A 17051-nucleotide genomic window follows, 5' to 3' on the forward strand; every position below is an offset into this window, starting at 1 on the left:
GTCTACATGTCGCTCAGTACGCCGAATCCAATCGATCACCATATCGCTAAGAATCACCTGTTCCTTTAGAATGTTTAAAGAGGAATAAAGTCTATTTTGTTTGATCCCAACGCTATCTAATCCACCTTTTGCTTTCTCTAAGGTTCAAATCCCATTCATACCAAGCAATGCGGCAAAGCAATGGTCCCCAAGCTGAAAACGTCGTCCATTCAACAAGTAACATGATCAGGAAGCAATAACAGAAGTCTGCAATGCGCGAATCCCGAGGAAAGAGTCTAATAATAAAAATCGTCAAGGTTCTTCCACGCAGCAGCGGCCATGTTGAAAGCATAGTAGAAGTATGACCACTTCTTCGCATCACTTTTTTATCCAATAAATGCTTTCACATTACTTTCTTTTGCTAGTCCATGCTTTCATATTACTTTTGAGTTTATGGGGCTCATTGTTAAAGTTCGAAAAAGTTTCGTGCTAATAAAAAAATATATTAGAGTTTAGCTTTTAAAATCTGACCTTTTTGCACATTATGAGAGAGTAATGTCCATCCCATGCTAGCTCAATATTTATGTGGAGGGATTAGTTGTGTCTATAAATCTGTTTTAGTTGTTCTAAAGCTCGATCATCATGATTTTAAATCACGACCCTTAAGGAACAATCATAGGCTTTGCTGTGTATAGATTCATCAATTGCACCAGTACAAACCTGTAGGAAACTCTAATTGACAGGTTGAAACTTTGGAAGAAGGAATTGAAGAAAGAAGAAGAGCGCGTTGCTGCCACCCGTATGTGCGACATCGTGTCAAAATCCAAGCTTAGAGGGATCTTTTCAAGGGTGGTTTTTGATTGGATTGCTTTAGACTATGCGTTAATTGCTCCTCAAGGTTGGGATGCATCGAGAGCGGACAAAGGAAAACGCTTTTGACTTGCGTTAGTGGTTGGAACTTAAAGAAAGAAGCACATAGTTGTGCCGATAGGAGGTTCCCTTTTGAAAAAGCTATCAGTGGCCACGGAAGGTCTCATGCACCATCTGCTTCGCCTTATTCTCAATTAGACTAGACTGCTCCCAAAAAGCAATGTCCGAATACTAGCAAAAAAATAAAGTTTCTGCTGGTAGCGGACATACAACGCGTCGAAGAATTTGAGCTGTTCGCTTACCCGCGGCGTAGAGCCTCACTTGTCGCTTTTTGCTTGCTTACAAGTCTAGCTTACGACACATACGCTTACGTAAGAAACATGACGCAATATCCAGCATGCGTCGGTACAGAATGCAGCAAAGAGCTACGTAATGTGAGATATTTCTAGAGTCTCCGCGAGACCTCTCCCAGTAGAAAGGTTTAAATTGGAAAACATATATGATAGATATTTGTTTTCTTTCAGCTATATATATATATATAGCAATTGTATTTCGAGAAATACAGATATACAATAACTATTGTAATTAATGAAATAACAACTAAATAACAATCATCTTTCAATGGATGAGAAAAAGTTAATTATCCTTGGCTAATATACTGATAATTTCGCTAGCTCGCGTGGGATCGCTCAAGTATGAGGTCATACATCCATTTCAATTAGTATCTGATACCCCGCCTTAATAAATAGGGACGTCACTCTATACCATTCCTCATCGCGTCACCCCGCCTATAAATAGGGACCCCAAGGCGCAAGAACCCACAAGACCCTTTGCGACAAGTTCGCCCTCGTGGGCATCAACGTCGTCAAGGCCGCCTCCTTTGTCCCCGTCAAGATGACTCCCGGCTCACCGCCCGGCAGCACCGCCGGAGGTCCGCCCATCGAGACTTCTCCGGGGCCGGCGCAGGATCCCAAGGATGGCCACAGCGTTGACCGCCAGGCCGATGAGTTTATACAGAAGTTCAGGCGTCAGATCAGTCGACCCGATCCGGGTGCAGCGGATGAGGTTGTCCCTCCCCGATCCCCGGCCTCTAACAGGTGGGCTACTTATGCTCCTTAGCATGGCATATATATCAATACTACGATGAATGCGCTACGGAGGGCGGCCGCGACCTCCCCTGTTTCCTCTGTTTCGCCCCCGCGACCGCGCCCCCAGCCCCTCTCCACCGTCTCTCTCTCTCTCTCTCTCCCTCTCCCCCCTCTCACGCGCTCCCCTGTTCCGCCGCTTCTCGTGCGACTCCTCCTCTCTCTTCCACCTGACACCGCACGCCGAGACAGCCCGCCGCCGCCGCCTATCACGCCCCCCCCTCCACTCACGTCCACCGAGTCCCCTCCGACCTCTCCTCCTCTCATCGCCTTATTCTCTCAAATCCTTCTCCACCCCTCGGTGCGTGTAGTGAAGGGCTGCCATGCCCTCTTCCACCTCTCACTCACTCCTCATTCTCCCTCTCTATTGATCTGTTGCCTCTCTGATCTAGCCCTAGAAAAAGCCTCCACTCTCGCCTCGTAGACAGAATCAGGGCAAGATTCGCAGCTCATTTCCTCAATCATAATAACAATAGTTTAGAAATTTGAATTTTTTGAAATTTTATAAATTTTAAAATTATTTTAGAATATTAGCATTGATTTAGTATATGTGTGGTTTTTGGATTATTAGGATTCGAACGATTCCCGTGGGATGATTAGCTTACCTGATTTTTTTGGTAAGTAATATTTTAGCTTTATAATTTTTATTCAAGATTAATTGTGCCTGTTGTTAGTGTGATTCGTATAAAATTTGATTTATCACTGGATTTCTGTTGATTAACTGCATGATTTGAATCATCCTAATGGGTCAAGCATATAAAATTATATTTATGGTACGTTTGGTTATAAAATTCAATATGGTATTGTAAAGGAAAAGAATACTTGATTATGTATATAGTATATATACATGCATCATCCAGCTCTCAGTCTAACTTCGATATGATCTGGACTTGATTATGTTGTGATCTCACCATGATGGTAATGGTGGTGATGCCCTGCTGTGGGAATATAACTGTAGGTAATAATGGTGATACCTTGCCACAAGAGTAAGTATGGCGACCTGTAATAATACCTATATCATAGGAGTATAACTGTGGCTATAGTCATGGCTGTAGAGCTACAATGGATTGGAACTTGCTATCCAGATTTAAGTATATCAATGTAAGTATAACTGATTGTGAGAATGAACATTCTACTTGACTCTAATATATTTATCGATTCATTATATGGATATTACTGAAAAGATGAAATACATCGTTAATATGTGGATGCTAGTGAAAGTAAATATTATTTATTTACTTGTACAGATATATCATGTATGATATGATTTAAATGAGCTGCATTATTTGATATAGCTTGATCTAGTTCTATAGAGTGGATTTTGTTACTTACTGAATTGTGAAACTCATTATCTGCACTTACTTTTTCAGATCCAGGGATCAAAGATTAGGCATGTATCAGCTTCTGGGAAGGACAAATAAAGGCAAAGCCGCCGTTTCAGTTAAAATATATCAAGTTTGGTTCATCTTATATATATTAAAGTGTTGTTTGAGGGTCTTGTATAAATAACTTAAATACTCGAAGTTGACTGCTAAATTTGGATGGTGAACCGTGTTATAACTTCTGGCGTTGCGTTAATAGCTTGTTTTGATATCACTATTGTCTGTATACAAATTATATTATTATAAAGTATTGCTGAATTATATTATTAATCTCTATAAGTGCACGACGGTTGTTATGCTCTTGAATTATGATTATGATATATATCAGGATTGTGACAATATATGTATGAAAAGTCTGCGGTGTAACTTGGTGGTAGCTAGATGTTTGTTTTCTCTTCTTCTTCTTCTTCTTCTTCTTCTTCTATTTCCATTGTATTGTATTGCTGCCCAGTTACGTTGTTCTCACGGTCGTAAGTGCCAAGTTGAGATGATCTAAATGTAAAGTCTCACAGTCTGTCTATGTTCCTTTTTCACCTGGATTTGCTGCATTGTTTGCCTCCCGCGATGCACGTATGTTGTCAGTCCTTGATTTCAGCCAGATATTGACGATGTTCATCCATGGAATCTTGCTCCATCAATGGAGATGTGCAGCTCCAGCAAGAAGACTTAAACCATTCCAATCTCTGATGAGGCAGCCAGCCCCTGCATCACCACTGTCCCCTTCCAAGAACCATCACAGCTCGCTTCAACAGAGCCAGGACGAGGCAGGGCCCAGGAAACCAGAGATGTGTTAGAAATACCCGAAGGCAAAGAGGAGCCCGCATCTCCTGGTTCAGGATAACGTTGCTTCATGTATGGGTGGCAAAACTCTGATGACAACTTCAAAGCAAAGCAGAATTTTTTTTAAAAAAAAAAGTTTTCAAAATATGGCATTTAACTTATTCCCTCAAGAAGGGGGTGCATGCTTTATATGTGACGCTCGAGTTGGAGCATAGATCTATATGGAATGATAAATCTGCTTCTCAAGTATATGAACCATCAAAGAATGTGCCTCGGTTTGTTAACTGGCTGATCAGTTGATTAGCCTCTCTGGAAGAATGATTACCATCAAGAAAACATCAAAATAAGTAAAACGACTTGGATCGAATCAGATTTGCGCCGCATGCTTCTGTTCTTTGCAGATGCCACCAAATAACAATCGGAGAACGAGTTGGATCAAATCCGATTTGCGCAGCGTGCTGCATGCTGCTGTTCTTTGCAGTTGCCACCAAAAACTTCTAGCACGGATTCACATCCAAACCTCACCTTGGAGTAAATAATTGGAACCTACTATAATTGATATAGATTATCATTAACAATGTAGATCTACCATAGCAATTCGCAATCCACACCGGACTGCAGAAGTATAATCTAGTCGATTTTTCTAATAATGGAGATAGAAGATGTAAGTGGGAGTTATATTTTTATTTTTGGTGGGCAAGAGGGCGGTATATATGGATGCAGGTGAATTCCAGTAGGCAGTTTGAAAATATGGTTCTATTGAATACATGGAGTCAGTGACCTGACATGGATGCTATTGTACTTCACTGGGTTTAAGCCATTAATTGCCCGTAGGCGAATGGTAGGGTTTTGGGGTCGGGAAAAGAGGCAGGAGGAGAGAGACAGATAGCGCGAGCGGTTGCGAAGCCCTTTGGCATCTAGCATGGATGTGGTTCCCTTCGTCTTCTCCCCGTAATCCCTTCAAGAAACCCTGAACCCAGCTAGAATCCCCTCGGAGAGCGGCTTTTGAAATGCGCACGTTGCCATTGGAGAGCTCCGTGATCTTGGGGGAGCTCCGAGACCTCTTTTTTTCCAACTTAATCTGGGCAGTGAATTTCTCCAGGTGCATTCTTTATCTTGATCCTATATGACCACTGCTACTCAGTAGAGAGAGCCGGCGGGGTGGCCGGCCTGGGTGGCCGGAGGCCTGGGCATGACCACCTACACCGCCTGGTACCTCACCATCGCCTGCTACTCTGCACTTTCTCCTCCTCCTCCTCCTCCTTTGGCAGTGATAATAGTTATTTGGTTATGGCTCGTTGACTAGCTGATCTGAAGTTTGATGTGATCTTGTATTCCTCCCTGGTCTGATAACGTTGTTTTAAGTGATGTTAGTCTTTTATTTTCAATTTGAAGTGAGAAATGGTTACTGCGCTGTATAACAATCTTTTTATTGTTGATGCCATTGCTGTTATTCTTGTTTGGTTCTGCGTTTTCATGCGCCATATATCCAGGGAGATGGCCACTATAAAGCTGTTCAAAGTATTTTTTGCTAATTATGGTGTCTAGGTTGGTTGTCTAAACAATTTGGCTGATTGTCATCTGGCAGTCAATTTATGGAGTGGATTTTGTTGGGATATCATGCGATTGACTAGACAAAGAATTTTGTGGAGCATTGGTGCAGAAAGCTGTTAGTCAGATTTATTTGAAAATTTCTTGATGCTGCCCAAGTTCTATAGTGACCTTATGCTGATAATCTGAGATTCTATGAAGGAAATGAATTTATTTATGAATTTGTTTTCCGCATTGATTTTGAGACATGCTTTTTCACTAAGTCTAAAATGTTATTTATGATTTTGTAAAGTTAATTTTTATGGCTGAACTTTGTTTAGAAATCACCTGTTTAATTGCCTTGTTGCTCTTTGAATTTCTTGGGTTCATTTATACACCATTTGTGTGATAAATTTTGCTGTGTAAAATGTACACTCTTCTTATAGGCTGCAGCATCTGTTGAACAATTTTCAGTTGCTTTTGATTTATACATTATTTTGACCTTATTTGTTTTATACTCTCCTCCTGATCCTTGCAAGACTAAAAAACAAATAAAGCAAAAAAAAAAAAAAAACTCTCTCGGTGGGGATCAGGTCCCATGACCCCTTGCGTTCTCCCTCCCCGCTCCTGTTGCCTTGATCTCTCCCCTTCTCTGGCACTCTCTTTCCCTCCTGATCATAACCATGCTGGTTGGGGGAAACTGAATCCAGAATTGTTATGAATGGTTAATAAACTAAAAATTACAAAACTAGTTAATTAGCCATAGACAACAAATGCATTAAAGCAGTTACTCATCCATGGTAAAACCATAGAAGACTTAAACCACAACAACTGCTTCAGAAGAGGAATTGATGCAACAAAAGAATAAGAGACTAAAAAACTGATAAAAAATACTAATTGAAAGCATATCAAAGTGATACGTTTCCATGCAACTAATAGAATGATTTCTAGATTGTGAAAAGCAAGCCATATATTAAAAGATATATCTAAAATGATAAACGATAAATCATATCTACAAAATAAGCATCGCACGAGATCGTGATGATTTCGTAAGAAAAGGTTACAAATCTAAATCATAATAGGATGTTATCATACGTCGTAACTTGTTAATCTTCTTTTAGATTGAACTCTTTCCAGATAAGGAACAATCAGAGAATCCAATTTGACCATCCAAAGTGCAACTGCAGATGTTGTTTGCGGCATGGTCTGGAAATGTACAATGATATCATCTAAAGCCATATTAGAACCAAAAGTAGAAGCACATTCATACAACCACTCGTCCTTGACGGCACCAACAAAATCAACAAGAACCTGCCATGGATGTTTTCGAGAAAAGAACCAAAAGAAAGAATGTGTAAGCCAGAAACCTTACATAACAACAACTTCAGTAATAAAAGAATGAGAATGACACTAATTCGTAATTTTTGAAACCAAACCTGCAAAAGCTTTGGCATAGATGATGTACGTCGCAGCCGCTTGACTCAGAGCTTGTGTTCTGAACTTGTCCACGTATTAGCTAATGTTGCATCAGGCATATTCATCTGCGGAAAAACAACGAACAGAGATTTCATCAACTAGAGCTCTTAAGCTATTACTGCTTACACTGCAACCATAATCAAAATTACATGCAATTTCTTTTGAATCCTTGCAAACTACAATTGAAAATCAGAACAAGTTCCTACTTGTATGAGACAAACAAGAAGGGGGTAAATAAAGACTATAGGTCGGATTAAGGTTCACCTCAATTGCATTATTGCCGCTTTGAGTGTTTGCAATAATTAGGCTAAGGTTAATTTATGAGTTAAAAGTGCTTGGAACTCTTAACTCGGGAACCAAATTTATCTAATAACCAGGTTAAGTAGGATTGAACATTACCTGTATCTATTTATGCCAATTCAAAATTTGCTTATTTTAGTTTAGCTATCTGTCAGATTGATATATTAGATCATAAATTACCCCTCCCAATCCGTATGTCAACCTTGTAGATAAGGTAGTTCAGCTGGATCAGCAACTATTGAAAGTGAATCAGTTACCAAACATGAACGTCATGGCCTGACAAGTTTTACATTCGTATATTTTTGAAGTATAGGTTTATCACAGCAATGTAACATTCATGTTAATATTCATAATTTCATCTATATGAATGTCTTACAATTTTTTTTTTTGTTTTAAATATCTCTTCTAATGTCAATTCAGCACGTTGACCAAAACGATTCAAAAGTCATGACAGCAATTGCTTGTAATTAGGGGACCTATTAGTAATCTTCTGTTGAAGTAAATAATTCCAGTTTTCATGTTACTAGCAGAAATTCATTGCTATTTGTATGGTATTTCTGATGATTCTGTCATAATAATGGAGTCTATTTCATTCCTTAGCATCAGGTGGTCTATTTTATCCAATTATTTCATTGACAGTCTGATTTGGGTCCTGACATAAAATTAAAATATGTGGGAGAATAGATGGTGTTTTCTTCGAGAGGTAGATTTCTGCCTTTTATTTGCCATGCTTGGGGCTTGCAAATTTAGGGCATTGGTTGAAAAGTTGCTTTGGAACAAGGTTACCACTCCGATCAGGGATATCCTAGGTTGGGTGCTATACTGTGCAAGCGATTGAGAAGTTTGGTTTTTATACTTGATGGACCACTGTTTGATTGGTGATATGCCATTATTTCACTAAAGTTGCATCTGATATCAAGATCATCGGTTCATCTGTTTGGTTGAAAAATTTTGTTGTATAATAGAAAAAAAAATTTATTCTTTGGCTCTTTGGAGGACAACATAAAATTTGAAGCTAATACGGACCAGACAACATTGTGTTAAACATTTGTGCAAATGTTGTGAAATGCTGCTTGTTCGATTGCCTGCTAAGTATAATTTTGCAAGTTAAAATGATGTAGGTTGGCATGCTGGCGATTATTTTGTTGTATCTGGGACGGTAATCTTTTTTTGATGTCAATATTTTTTGAGTAATTTTTCAATCAACCAAACGTAGTAAAATTTATTTTTCTACAAAATTATATTTTTCAAATAAATTATTCTTAAAATTATTAATTTACTGCATTATCTGATGCATCCTGACGAAACGAACTCTCAGCATATTCCGGCTCTAATGCCATATGGTAATCACCTGATCCTTCAGGATAAAGAGGAATAAAGTCTACTTTGTTTGATCCCAACGCAATCTAATCCACCTTTTGCGTTCTCTTTAGGTTGAATTCCCATTCATACCAAGCAATGTGCCAAAGTAAATGATAGAAGTCGCCCATTCAACAGCTACGATGCACAAAGCACAAACAAGATCAGGAAGCAATAATAGAACTCTAAAGCATAAAAACCGTCAAGGTTCTTCCACGCAACAGCGGCCATGTTGAAAGAGAACGCATCATTATTTTATCCAATAAATGCCTTCACATTACTTTCTTGTGCTAATCCATGCTTTCATAATGCTTTTGAGTTTATGGGGCTAATTGTTAAAGTTTGATGAAGTTTTATGCTAATAAAAAAAATAATTTTAGGATGAAAAATCATTCAATTGTGTCCAGCTCTTTAAACCTTCTCATTCTTTTATGCTACCTATAAAATGTACTTCACAACAGATCGAAATAGTGTGGTCTATAAATCTGTTTTAGTTGTTCTAAAGCTGGATCGTCATGATTTTAAATCACGATCCTTAAGGTACAATCGTTAGACTTTGCTGTGAACAGATTCATCAATTGCACCAGTGCAAACCTGTAGGGAACTCTAATTGACAGGTTGAAACTTTTTTTTTTTTTTTTGGTTGCTAGAGGACAGGTTGAAACTTTGGAAGCAAGGAAGAAGAAGAGTGTTGTTGCCACCCGTATGTGCGCACATCGTGTCAAAATCGGCCCTTAGAGGGATCTTTTCAAGGGCGGTTTTTGATTGGATTGCTTTATACTATTCTTTAATTGCTCTTTAAGGTTGGGATTGCATCGTGAGCGTACAAAGGAAAAAGTCTTGGACGTGCGTTAGTGGTTGGAGCTTAAAGAAACAAGCACATAGCTGTGCCAATGGGAGGTTTCCTTTTGAAAAAGCTATCAGTGACCATGGAAGGTCTCATGCACCATCTGCTTCGCCTTATTCTCAGTCAGACTAGACTGCTCCCAAAAAGCAACGTCCGAATACTAGCAAAAAAATAAAGTTTCTGCTGGTAGCGCACATACAACGCGTCGAAGAATTTGAGCTGTTCGCATACCCGCAATAATAGAAGTCGGCAATGTGCGAATCACGAGGAAAGAGTCTAATAATAAAAACCGTCAAGGTTCTTCCACGCAACAGCGGCCATGTTGAAAGCATAGTAGAAGCATGACCACTTCTTCGCATCATTTTTTTATCCAATAAATGCTTTCACATTACTTTCTTCTGCTAGTCCATGCTTTCATATTACTTTTGAGTTTATGGGGCTCATTGTTAAAGTTCGAAAAAGTTTCGTGCTAATAAAAAAATATATTAGAGTTTAGCTTTTAAAATCTTACCTTTTTGCACATTATGAGAGAGTAATGTCCATCCCATGCTAGCTCAATATTTATGTGGAGGGATTGATTAGTTGTGGTCTATAAGTTTGTTTTAGTTGTTCTAAAGCTCGGCCATCATGATTTTAAATCATAGGCTTTGATGTGTACAGATTCATAAATTGCGCCAGTACAAACCTGTAGGGAACTCTAATTGACAGGTTGAAACTTTGGAAGGAAGAATTGAAGAAAGAAGAAGAGCGCGTTGCTGCCACCTGTATGTGCGACATCGTGTCAAAATCCAAGCTTAGAGGGATCTTTTCAAGGGTGGTTTTTGATTGGATTGCTTTAGACTATTCGTTAATTGCTCCTCAAGGTTGGGATGCATCGAGAGCGTACGAAGGAAAAAGTTTTTGACATGCGTTAGTGGTTGGAACTTAAAGAAACAAGCACATAGCTATGCCGATAGGAGGTTCCCTTTTTAAAAAGCTATCAGTGGCCATGGAAGGTCTCATGCACCATCGGCTTCGCCTTATTCTCAATTAGACTAGACTGCTCCCAAAAAGCAACGTCCGAATAAAGTTTTGCAGGTGGCGGACATACAACGCGTCGAAGAATTTGAGCTGCTGCTGTCTCTTACATGTCGCCTTTTGCTTGCTTACAAGTCTAGCTTACGACACGCACGCTTACGTAAGAAACATGACGCAATATATATCCAGCATGCGTCGGTACAGAATGCAGCAAAGGGCTACGTAATGTGAGATATTTCTAGAGTTTCTGCGAGACCTCTCCCAGTATAAAGGTTTAAATTGGAAAATATATAAATGAACAGTCATGAAAATGATTGATGTTTGTTTTCTTTCAGCTTTATATATATATGTGTGTGTATATATATATATATATATACACACACACATATATATAGCAATTGTATTTCGAGAAATATAGATATATGATAATTATTGTTTTTAACGAAATAACATCTAAATAACATTCATCTTCTCAAAAGTTAATTATCCTTGGCTAATACACTGATAATTTGGCTAGCTCGCATGGGATCGCTAAAATATGAGGTCATACGTCCATTTCAATTAGTATCTGATACCCCGCCTTAATAAACAGGGACGTCACCCTATGCCATCCCTTGTCGCATCACCCCGCCTTAATAAATAGGGACCCCAAATTCCCCCACAGGCAAGGGAACCAAGCGCAAGAGCCCACCGTCCCTTTGCGACAAGTTCGCCCTCATGGCCATCAACGTCGCCAAGGCCTCCTCCTTTGTCCGCGCCAAGATGACTCTCGGCTCACCGCCCGGCAGCACCGCCGGAGATGCGCCCATCAAGCCTTCTCCGGTGCCGGCGCAGGATGGCAACTGCATTGACCGCCGGGCCGCTGAGTTTATACGGCAGTTCAAGCATCGGATCAGTCGACCCGATCCCCCACCTCCGCCGTCGCCCTCTAAGAGGTGGGTTACTTTTGCTTCTCTCTCTCTCCCCTCTCACGCGCTCCCCTGTTTCTTCGGCTTCTCGTGTGCCCTCCCCTGTTTCTTCTCCCCCCCCCCTCCTCCTCTCCACTCACGTCCACCGAGTCCCCTCCGACCTCTCCTCCTCTCATCGCCTTATTCTCTCAAATCCTTCTCCACCCCTCTGTGCGTGTAATGAAGGGCTGCCATGCCCTCTTCCACCCCTCTCACTCACTCCTCATTCTCCCTCTCTATTGATCTGTTACCTCTCTGTTCTAGCCCTAGAAAAGGCCTCCACTCTCGCCTCGCAGAGGAAATCAGGGCAAGATTAGCAGTTCATTTCCTCTATTATAATAATAACAGTTTAGAAATTAGAATTTTTTGAAATTTTATAAATTTTAAAACTATTTTAGAATATTAGCATTGATTTAGTATATGTGTGGTTTTTGGATTATTAGGCCTCGAACGATTCCTGTGGGATGATTAGCTTACCTGATTTTGTTTGGTAAGTAATATTTTAGCTTTATAATTTTTATTCAAGATTAATTGTGCCAGTTGTTACTGTGATTCGTATAAAATTTGATTTATCACTGGATTTCTGTTGATTAACTGCATGATTTGAATCATCCTAATAGGATCGAGCATATAAAATTATATTTATGGTATGTTCGGTTATAAAATTCAATATGGTATTGTAAAAGAAAATAATACTCGATTATGTATATAGTATATATACATGCATCATCCGGCTCTCAGTCTAACTGAGATATGATCCGGACTTGATTATGTTGTGATCTCACCATGATGGTAATGGTGGTGATGCCCTGCTATGGGAGTATAAATGTGGGTAATCATGGCGATATCTTGCCACAAGAGTAAGTATGGCGCCCCACCACAGGGGCAGTCCTAGTAATACCTAAATCATTTAAGAGTATAACTGCGGCTATAGTCATGGCTGTAGAGCTAACATGGATTGGAACTTGCTATCCGGATTTAAGTATATCAATGTTAGTATAACTGATTGTGAGATTGAACATTCTACTTGACTCTAATAAATATATTGATTCATTATGTGGATATTATTGAAAAGATGAAATACATCGTTAATATGTGGATGCTATTGAAAGTAAATATTATTTCCTTAGCTTGATATAGCTTGATCTAGTTCTATAGAGTGGATTTTGTTACTTACTGAATTGTAAAACTCATTATCTTCGCTTACTTTTACAGATCCAAGGATCAAAGATTAGGCATGTATCAGCTTCTCGGAAGGGCAAATAGCGGCAAAGCTGCTGTTTCAGTTAAAATAAATCTAGTTTGGATCAGCTTGTGTGTATTAAAGTAGTGTTTGAGGATCTTGTATAAATAACTCAAATACTCGAAGTTGACTTCTAAATTTGGATGGTGAACCGTGTTATAACTTCTGGCGTTGTGTAGGATATATATATATATATATAATAGCTTGTTTTGGTATCACTATTGTCTGTGTATGAATTATATCATTATCAGATATTACTGAATTTTATTATTAATCTCTATAAGTATACGGCGGTTGCTTTGCTCTTGAATTATGATTATGATATATATCAGGAGCGTCACAATGTATGTATGAAAAGTCGGCGGTGCAGGTAGATGTTTGTTTTCTCTGCTTCTTCCTCTATTTCCATTATATTGCTGCACGGTTATGTTGTTCTCACGATCATAAGTGCCAAGTTGAGATGATCTAAATGAAAAGTCTCACAGTCTGTCTGCCCATGTTCCTTTTCACTTTGATTTGCTGCATTGTTTGCCTCCCGTGATGCATTGTTTGTCGTCCTCGATATCAGCCAGATATTGATGATGTTCGCTGATGGAATCTTGCTCCATCAATGGAGATGTGCAGCTCCAGCAAGAAGACTTAAACCATTCCAATCTCTGATGAGGCAGCCAGCCCCTGCATCACCACTGTCCCCTTCCAAGAACCATCACAGCTCGCTTCAACAGAGCCAGGACGAGGCAGGGCCCAAGAAACCAGAGATGTGTTAGAAATACCCGAAGGCAAAGAGGAGCCCGCATCTCCTGGTTCAGGACAACGTTGCTTCATGTATGGGTGGCAAAACTCTGACGACAACTTCAGAGCAAAGCAGAATTTTGTTTTTGTTGTTAACTTTTCAAAATATAGCATTTAATTTATTCGCTCGAGAAGGGGGTGCATGCTTTATATAGATCTATATGGAATGATAAATCTGCTTCTCAAGTATATATATGAACCATCAATGAAAGTGCCTTGGTTTGTTACTTGGCCAATCACTTGATTGGCCTCTCTAGATATATGATTACCATCAAGAAAACATCAAAATAAGTCAAACGACTTCGATCAAATCCGATTTGCATGCTGCTGTTCTTTGCAGTTGCCACCAAATAACAATCGGAGAATGAGTCGGATCAAATCCGATTTGCACAGCATAGTGCATGCTGCTGTTCTTTGCAGCTGCCACCAATAACTTCTAACACGGATGCGCATCCAAACCTCACCTTGGAATAAATAATTGGAACCTACTATAATTGATATGGATTTTGATTAGCAATATAGATCTATCCACCGGACTGCAGAAATATAATCTAGTCGATTTTTTCTAATAATGGAGATAGAAGATGTAAGTGGGAGTTATATTTTTCTTTTTGGTGGGCAAGTGGGTGGTATATATGGATGCAGGTTAATTCCAATAAGCAGTTAGAAAATATGGTTCTATTGAATACATGGAGTCAGTGGCCTGACATGGATGCTAATATACAAGTTTGGGAATGATCTCACAAAAAATTAAGACCACATGAACTCATGCTGCACAGTAAAGCGCATGGATACTAATATAAACACCTTAATGTGTAGTAGGAGTTAATAAAGCATACATGTATCCATTGCAGCAAAAAGAAGAGAAAAAAAATCTATACAAAAATAATTTCCAATATAAACTGTTGACTCAGACAACCTTTATGCTTATTGCTTGGAAATATAACATGATAGAATCAGAGAACATGAGAACGCCAACAGCAATTTTCACTCTTTTGATTTTTCCTCCTCCAATTTCTGTAAAAAAAAAAAATGACTGGAATTAGTTAATCATCTGACTTCAAATCAACTATGAGCACAATAACAAATATGCAATGTTATAAAATCATAATACTGGTAGAAGGATGCAGTGGGCAAGAAAAGCTATGGAACACCATAAAATGTTGAAAGAATGAATCCTAGGAATATTCGATAGGAGCAATGGCAGACACCAAGCATTAATTTTATCAGTAATATTGACTCTTGCAGTGCATCCAAATCTGTAATGAGTGGATTGCAACATTTTTTTGGTCTAAACAAGATCTTTGAAGCTCTCCAGAAATTTTAACACGCCAACACAAGCCCTTATGTTTCACAAACTAGAGGCCCCATAATGCTTAAATTAAAGATAAGAAAGAAGAAGTCTAAAATCGAGCCCCTGTCGCATCTATTCTACATTTAAAGCAAGAACAACAGATAGCACCTTGCTTTAAAACATCGTGGTACACTGTGTAGGCAACCGCAAGGCAGAGAAACAACACTAATAACATGAAAAGATGTTGAGAATTGTGACAAAGAAGGTTGACGAAAACCATCCATTTCATTCTGGGAAGGCAACTATATAGCTGACGAAAAAATGGTCATCCCACCATAACCTATGAAATTTTAGGCCTCTTGACGGTATGAATTTGGCAAACACGCAACCATTGTATGTGTAATTTTGACAAATTGTGCATGTAAAAAGGAAAATGGTTATAAAACTATATTAAAGGGAACTTTCTATCAATTATGGAAGACATAATAATGACTGTATACCAAAATTTCAATTAAAACCAACATGCTTCTGCTGAAATAAATCGGTTCTGGCCCAAAGCAATCCAAAAGCAACTGCCATTTCAGGTTCCCTAATATCTTTAGCTTTCGGGTCCATTTCAAGTTACGTACAACCTCATCCGCATCGCCTTCCCTTGCTCTACTCAACCTCCACCAGATCGCCCTTGCCCGCCTTGCCGTCCTTTGCCCTGCCCTCACATGGCAGCCATAGGGGCGGAGCCTGGAATTTTTTCTTTGTTGTTCTTGGGGAGCATAAAACTCCTTTTTTGTTTTGTTTTGTTGACAAACCCTGTTCAAGCAAAGTGGATTCAAGCAAAGGTCGGGCAACATAGGTGAGATGCACAATTGCAATGGCGATGTCAGGGGAGAGTGAAGACTGCAAAAAAGATCGGGCTTGGATTTTATCACTGGAGGACAAAGAGGCATCGACTTAGAAGGCATGAACGTTACACGTGACAGAAATAAAAAAATAATAAAAAAAATCTTCTGTTGATCGGGAATTTAAGGAATTTCTTATATTTGTTAAAAAATATCTTCCCCATCCTAAAATTTCTTAGGGCTCGTTTGGTCCGCGAGAAAAGAAGGGGGAATAGTGTGATCAACGGAAAAATAATGAAATGCCTCTTGTTCGGTTGGAGTTTTCAAAGAAGAAAAACAGGAAAGTTGTATTCTCATGGAAATATGATTCCCAAATTTCATGAAAAAGTTACTTTCTCATGAGAAACATGGGAAAGTTACTTTCCCATAAGACGAGAATCACTTCATTTTTACTTTTTTCCAAAAAGACCTTTTAGCATTAGAAAAGCATTAAATACCTAATTTTTATTAAGGGCATAATAGAAATTATACATAACTTCCTAAGAAAGTGGATAGCCAACCAAACATAAGCACTTTGGAAATTTGTCACTTTTCCATGGTCAACCAAACATGCCAAAAGTACTTTCTAGGCATCCTCTTCCTAGTGATTTGTTTTGCAGGAATCATATTCCTAGGAGGAAAAATGCTTCCCACGAACCAAACGAGCCCTGAAGGAATTTGAGGATGGGGAAGAGAAAGGTGGGAGAACTCACGGATTGGGCATTATGCCAGGAGAGGCCGCGGTAGAAGTTGATGGAGAAGGTGCTGGTGAGGTAGAGCGTGGTGACGCCCAGGCCGGTGGTGAAAGCCTTGAAGGCCACGTCGCCCACACAAGTCATGCTCGCCTTCGATTCTCCCACTCCTCCTTTGTTCTTCCGGTCGCCCTGCCGCCCACTTCCCGCGCTGCCGTCAGAAAGCCGAACCGCTGACGTTGACCGGGATCTCTCGCCCATTACCGAATCTCGCACTGATGGATCGGGCGGGAGGTGGATCGATGGGCTTTTAGCTATTGGGGTAGAGCTCGCGGCAGTTTGGAAGGGTATCTCCTACGCGAGACAGAGGCTTAGGGTTGAACACATTATTCTAAAGAAAGATTCGGTCATAGTGATTGATTGAATATGGAAGGAGGGATGAAGGAAAGATGGGAGTCCTCTGCTTTCTAACATCCGATTGATGCTGAGAGACAGCAGCGCGTTCCAGGCTATGCACGTGTAT

The 17051-nt window shown here is 39.6% G+C and overlaps 1 protein-coding gene and 2 long non-coding RNA genes across 3 annotated transcripts; 2 read left to right on the forward strand and 1 right to left on the reverse strand.

The window, feature by feature from the left end:
- Positions 1 to 1651: 1651 nt before the first annotated feature.
- Positions 1652 to 3646, forward strand: LOC103724110 (uncharacterized). Its single transcript, XR_606766.6, has 3 exons — positions 1652 to 1946; positions 2566 to 2611; positions 3365 to 3646. It is a non-coding gene; the product is annotated as an uncharacterized LOC103724110 (long non-coding RNA).
- Positions 3647 to 11342: 7696 nt separating this feature from the next.
- LOC103724111 (uncharacterized) lies at positions 11343 to 13090 on the forward strand. Its single transcript, XR_015974737.2, has 3 exons — positions 11343 to 11620; positions 12076 to 12122; positions 12848 to 13090. It is a non-coding gene; the product is annotated as an uncharacterized LOC103724111 (long non-coding RNA).
- Positions 13091 to 14654: 1564 nt separating this feature from the next.
- LOC149750980 (uncharacterized) lies at positions 14655 to 16789 on the reverse strand. Its single transcript, XM_089928424.1, has 2 exons — positions 16550 to 16789; positions 14655 to 14684 (listed from the first exon to the last, which is right to left on the reverse strand). The coding sequence occupies exons 1-2, from the start codon at positions 16787 to 16789 to the stop codon at positions 14655 to 14657; spliced, it is 270 nt and encodes an 89-aa protein (XP_089784550.1).
- Positions 16790 to 17051: the final 262 nt, after the last annotated feature.

This window comes from Phoenix dactylifera, chromosome 18 (assembly GCF_051530095.1).
Source record: "Phoenix dactylifera cultivar Ajwa chromosome 18, Ajwa_hap1_PhDact_Kaust_v1.1, whole genome shotgun sequence".
In the NCBI taxonomy this organism is placed as follows: domain Eukaryota; kingdom Viridiplantae; phylum Streptophyta; class Magnoliopsida; order Arecales; family Arecaceae; genus Phoenix; species Phoenix dactylifera.

Bases quoted from the DNA above. Each gene is read 5' to 3' on its own strand.
- LOC149750980 (XM_089928424.1), bottom strand. From the start codon at position 16,789: ATGGGCGAGAGATCCCGGTCAACGTCAGCGGTTCGGCTTTCTGACGGC. The intron at 14,685-16,549 runs GTGAGTTCTCCC...TTTTTTTTACAG, and splicing joins CCTGGCATAATGCCCAATCC to AAATTGGAGGAGGAAAAATC.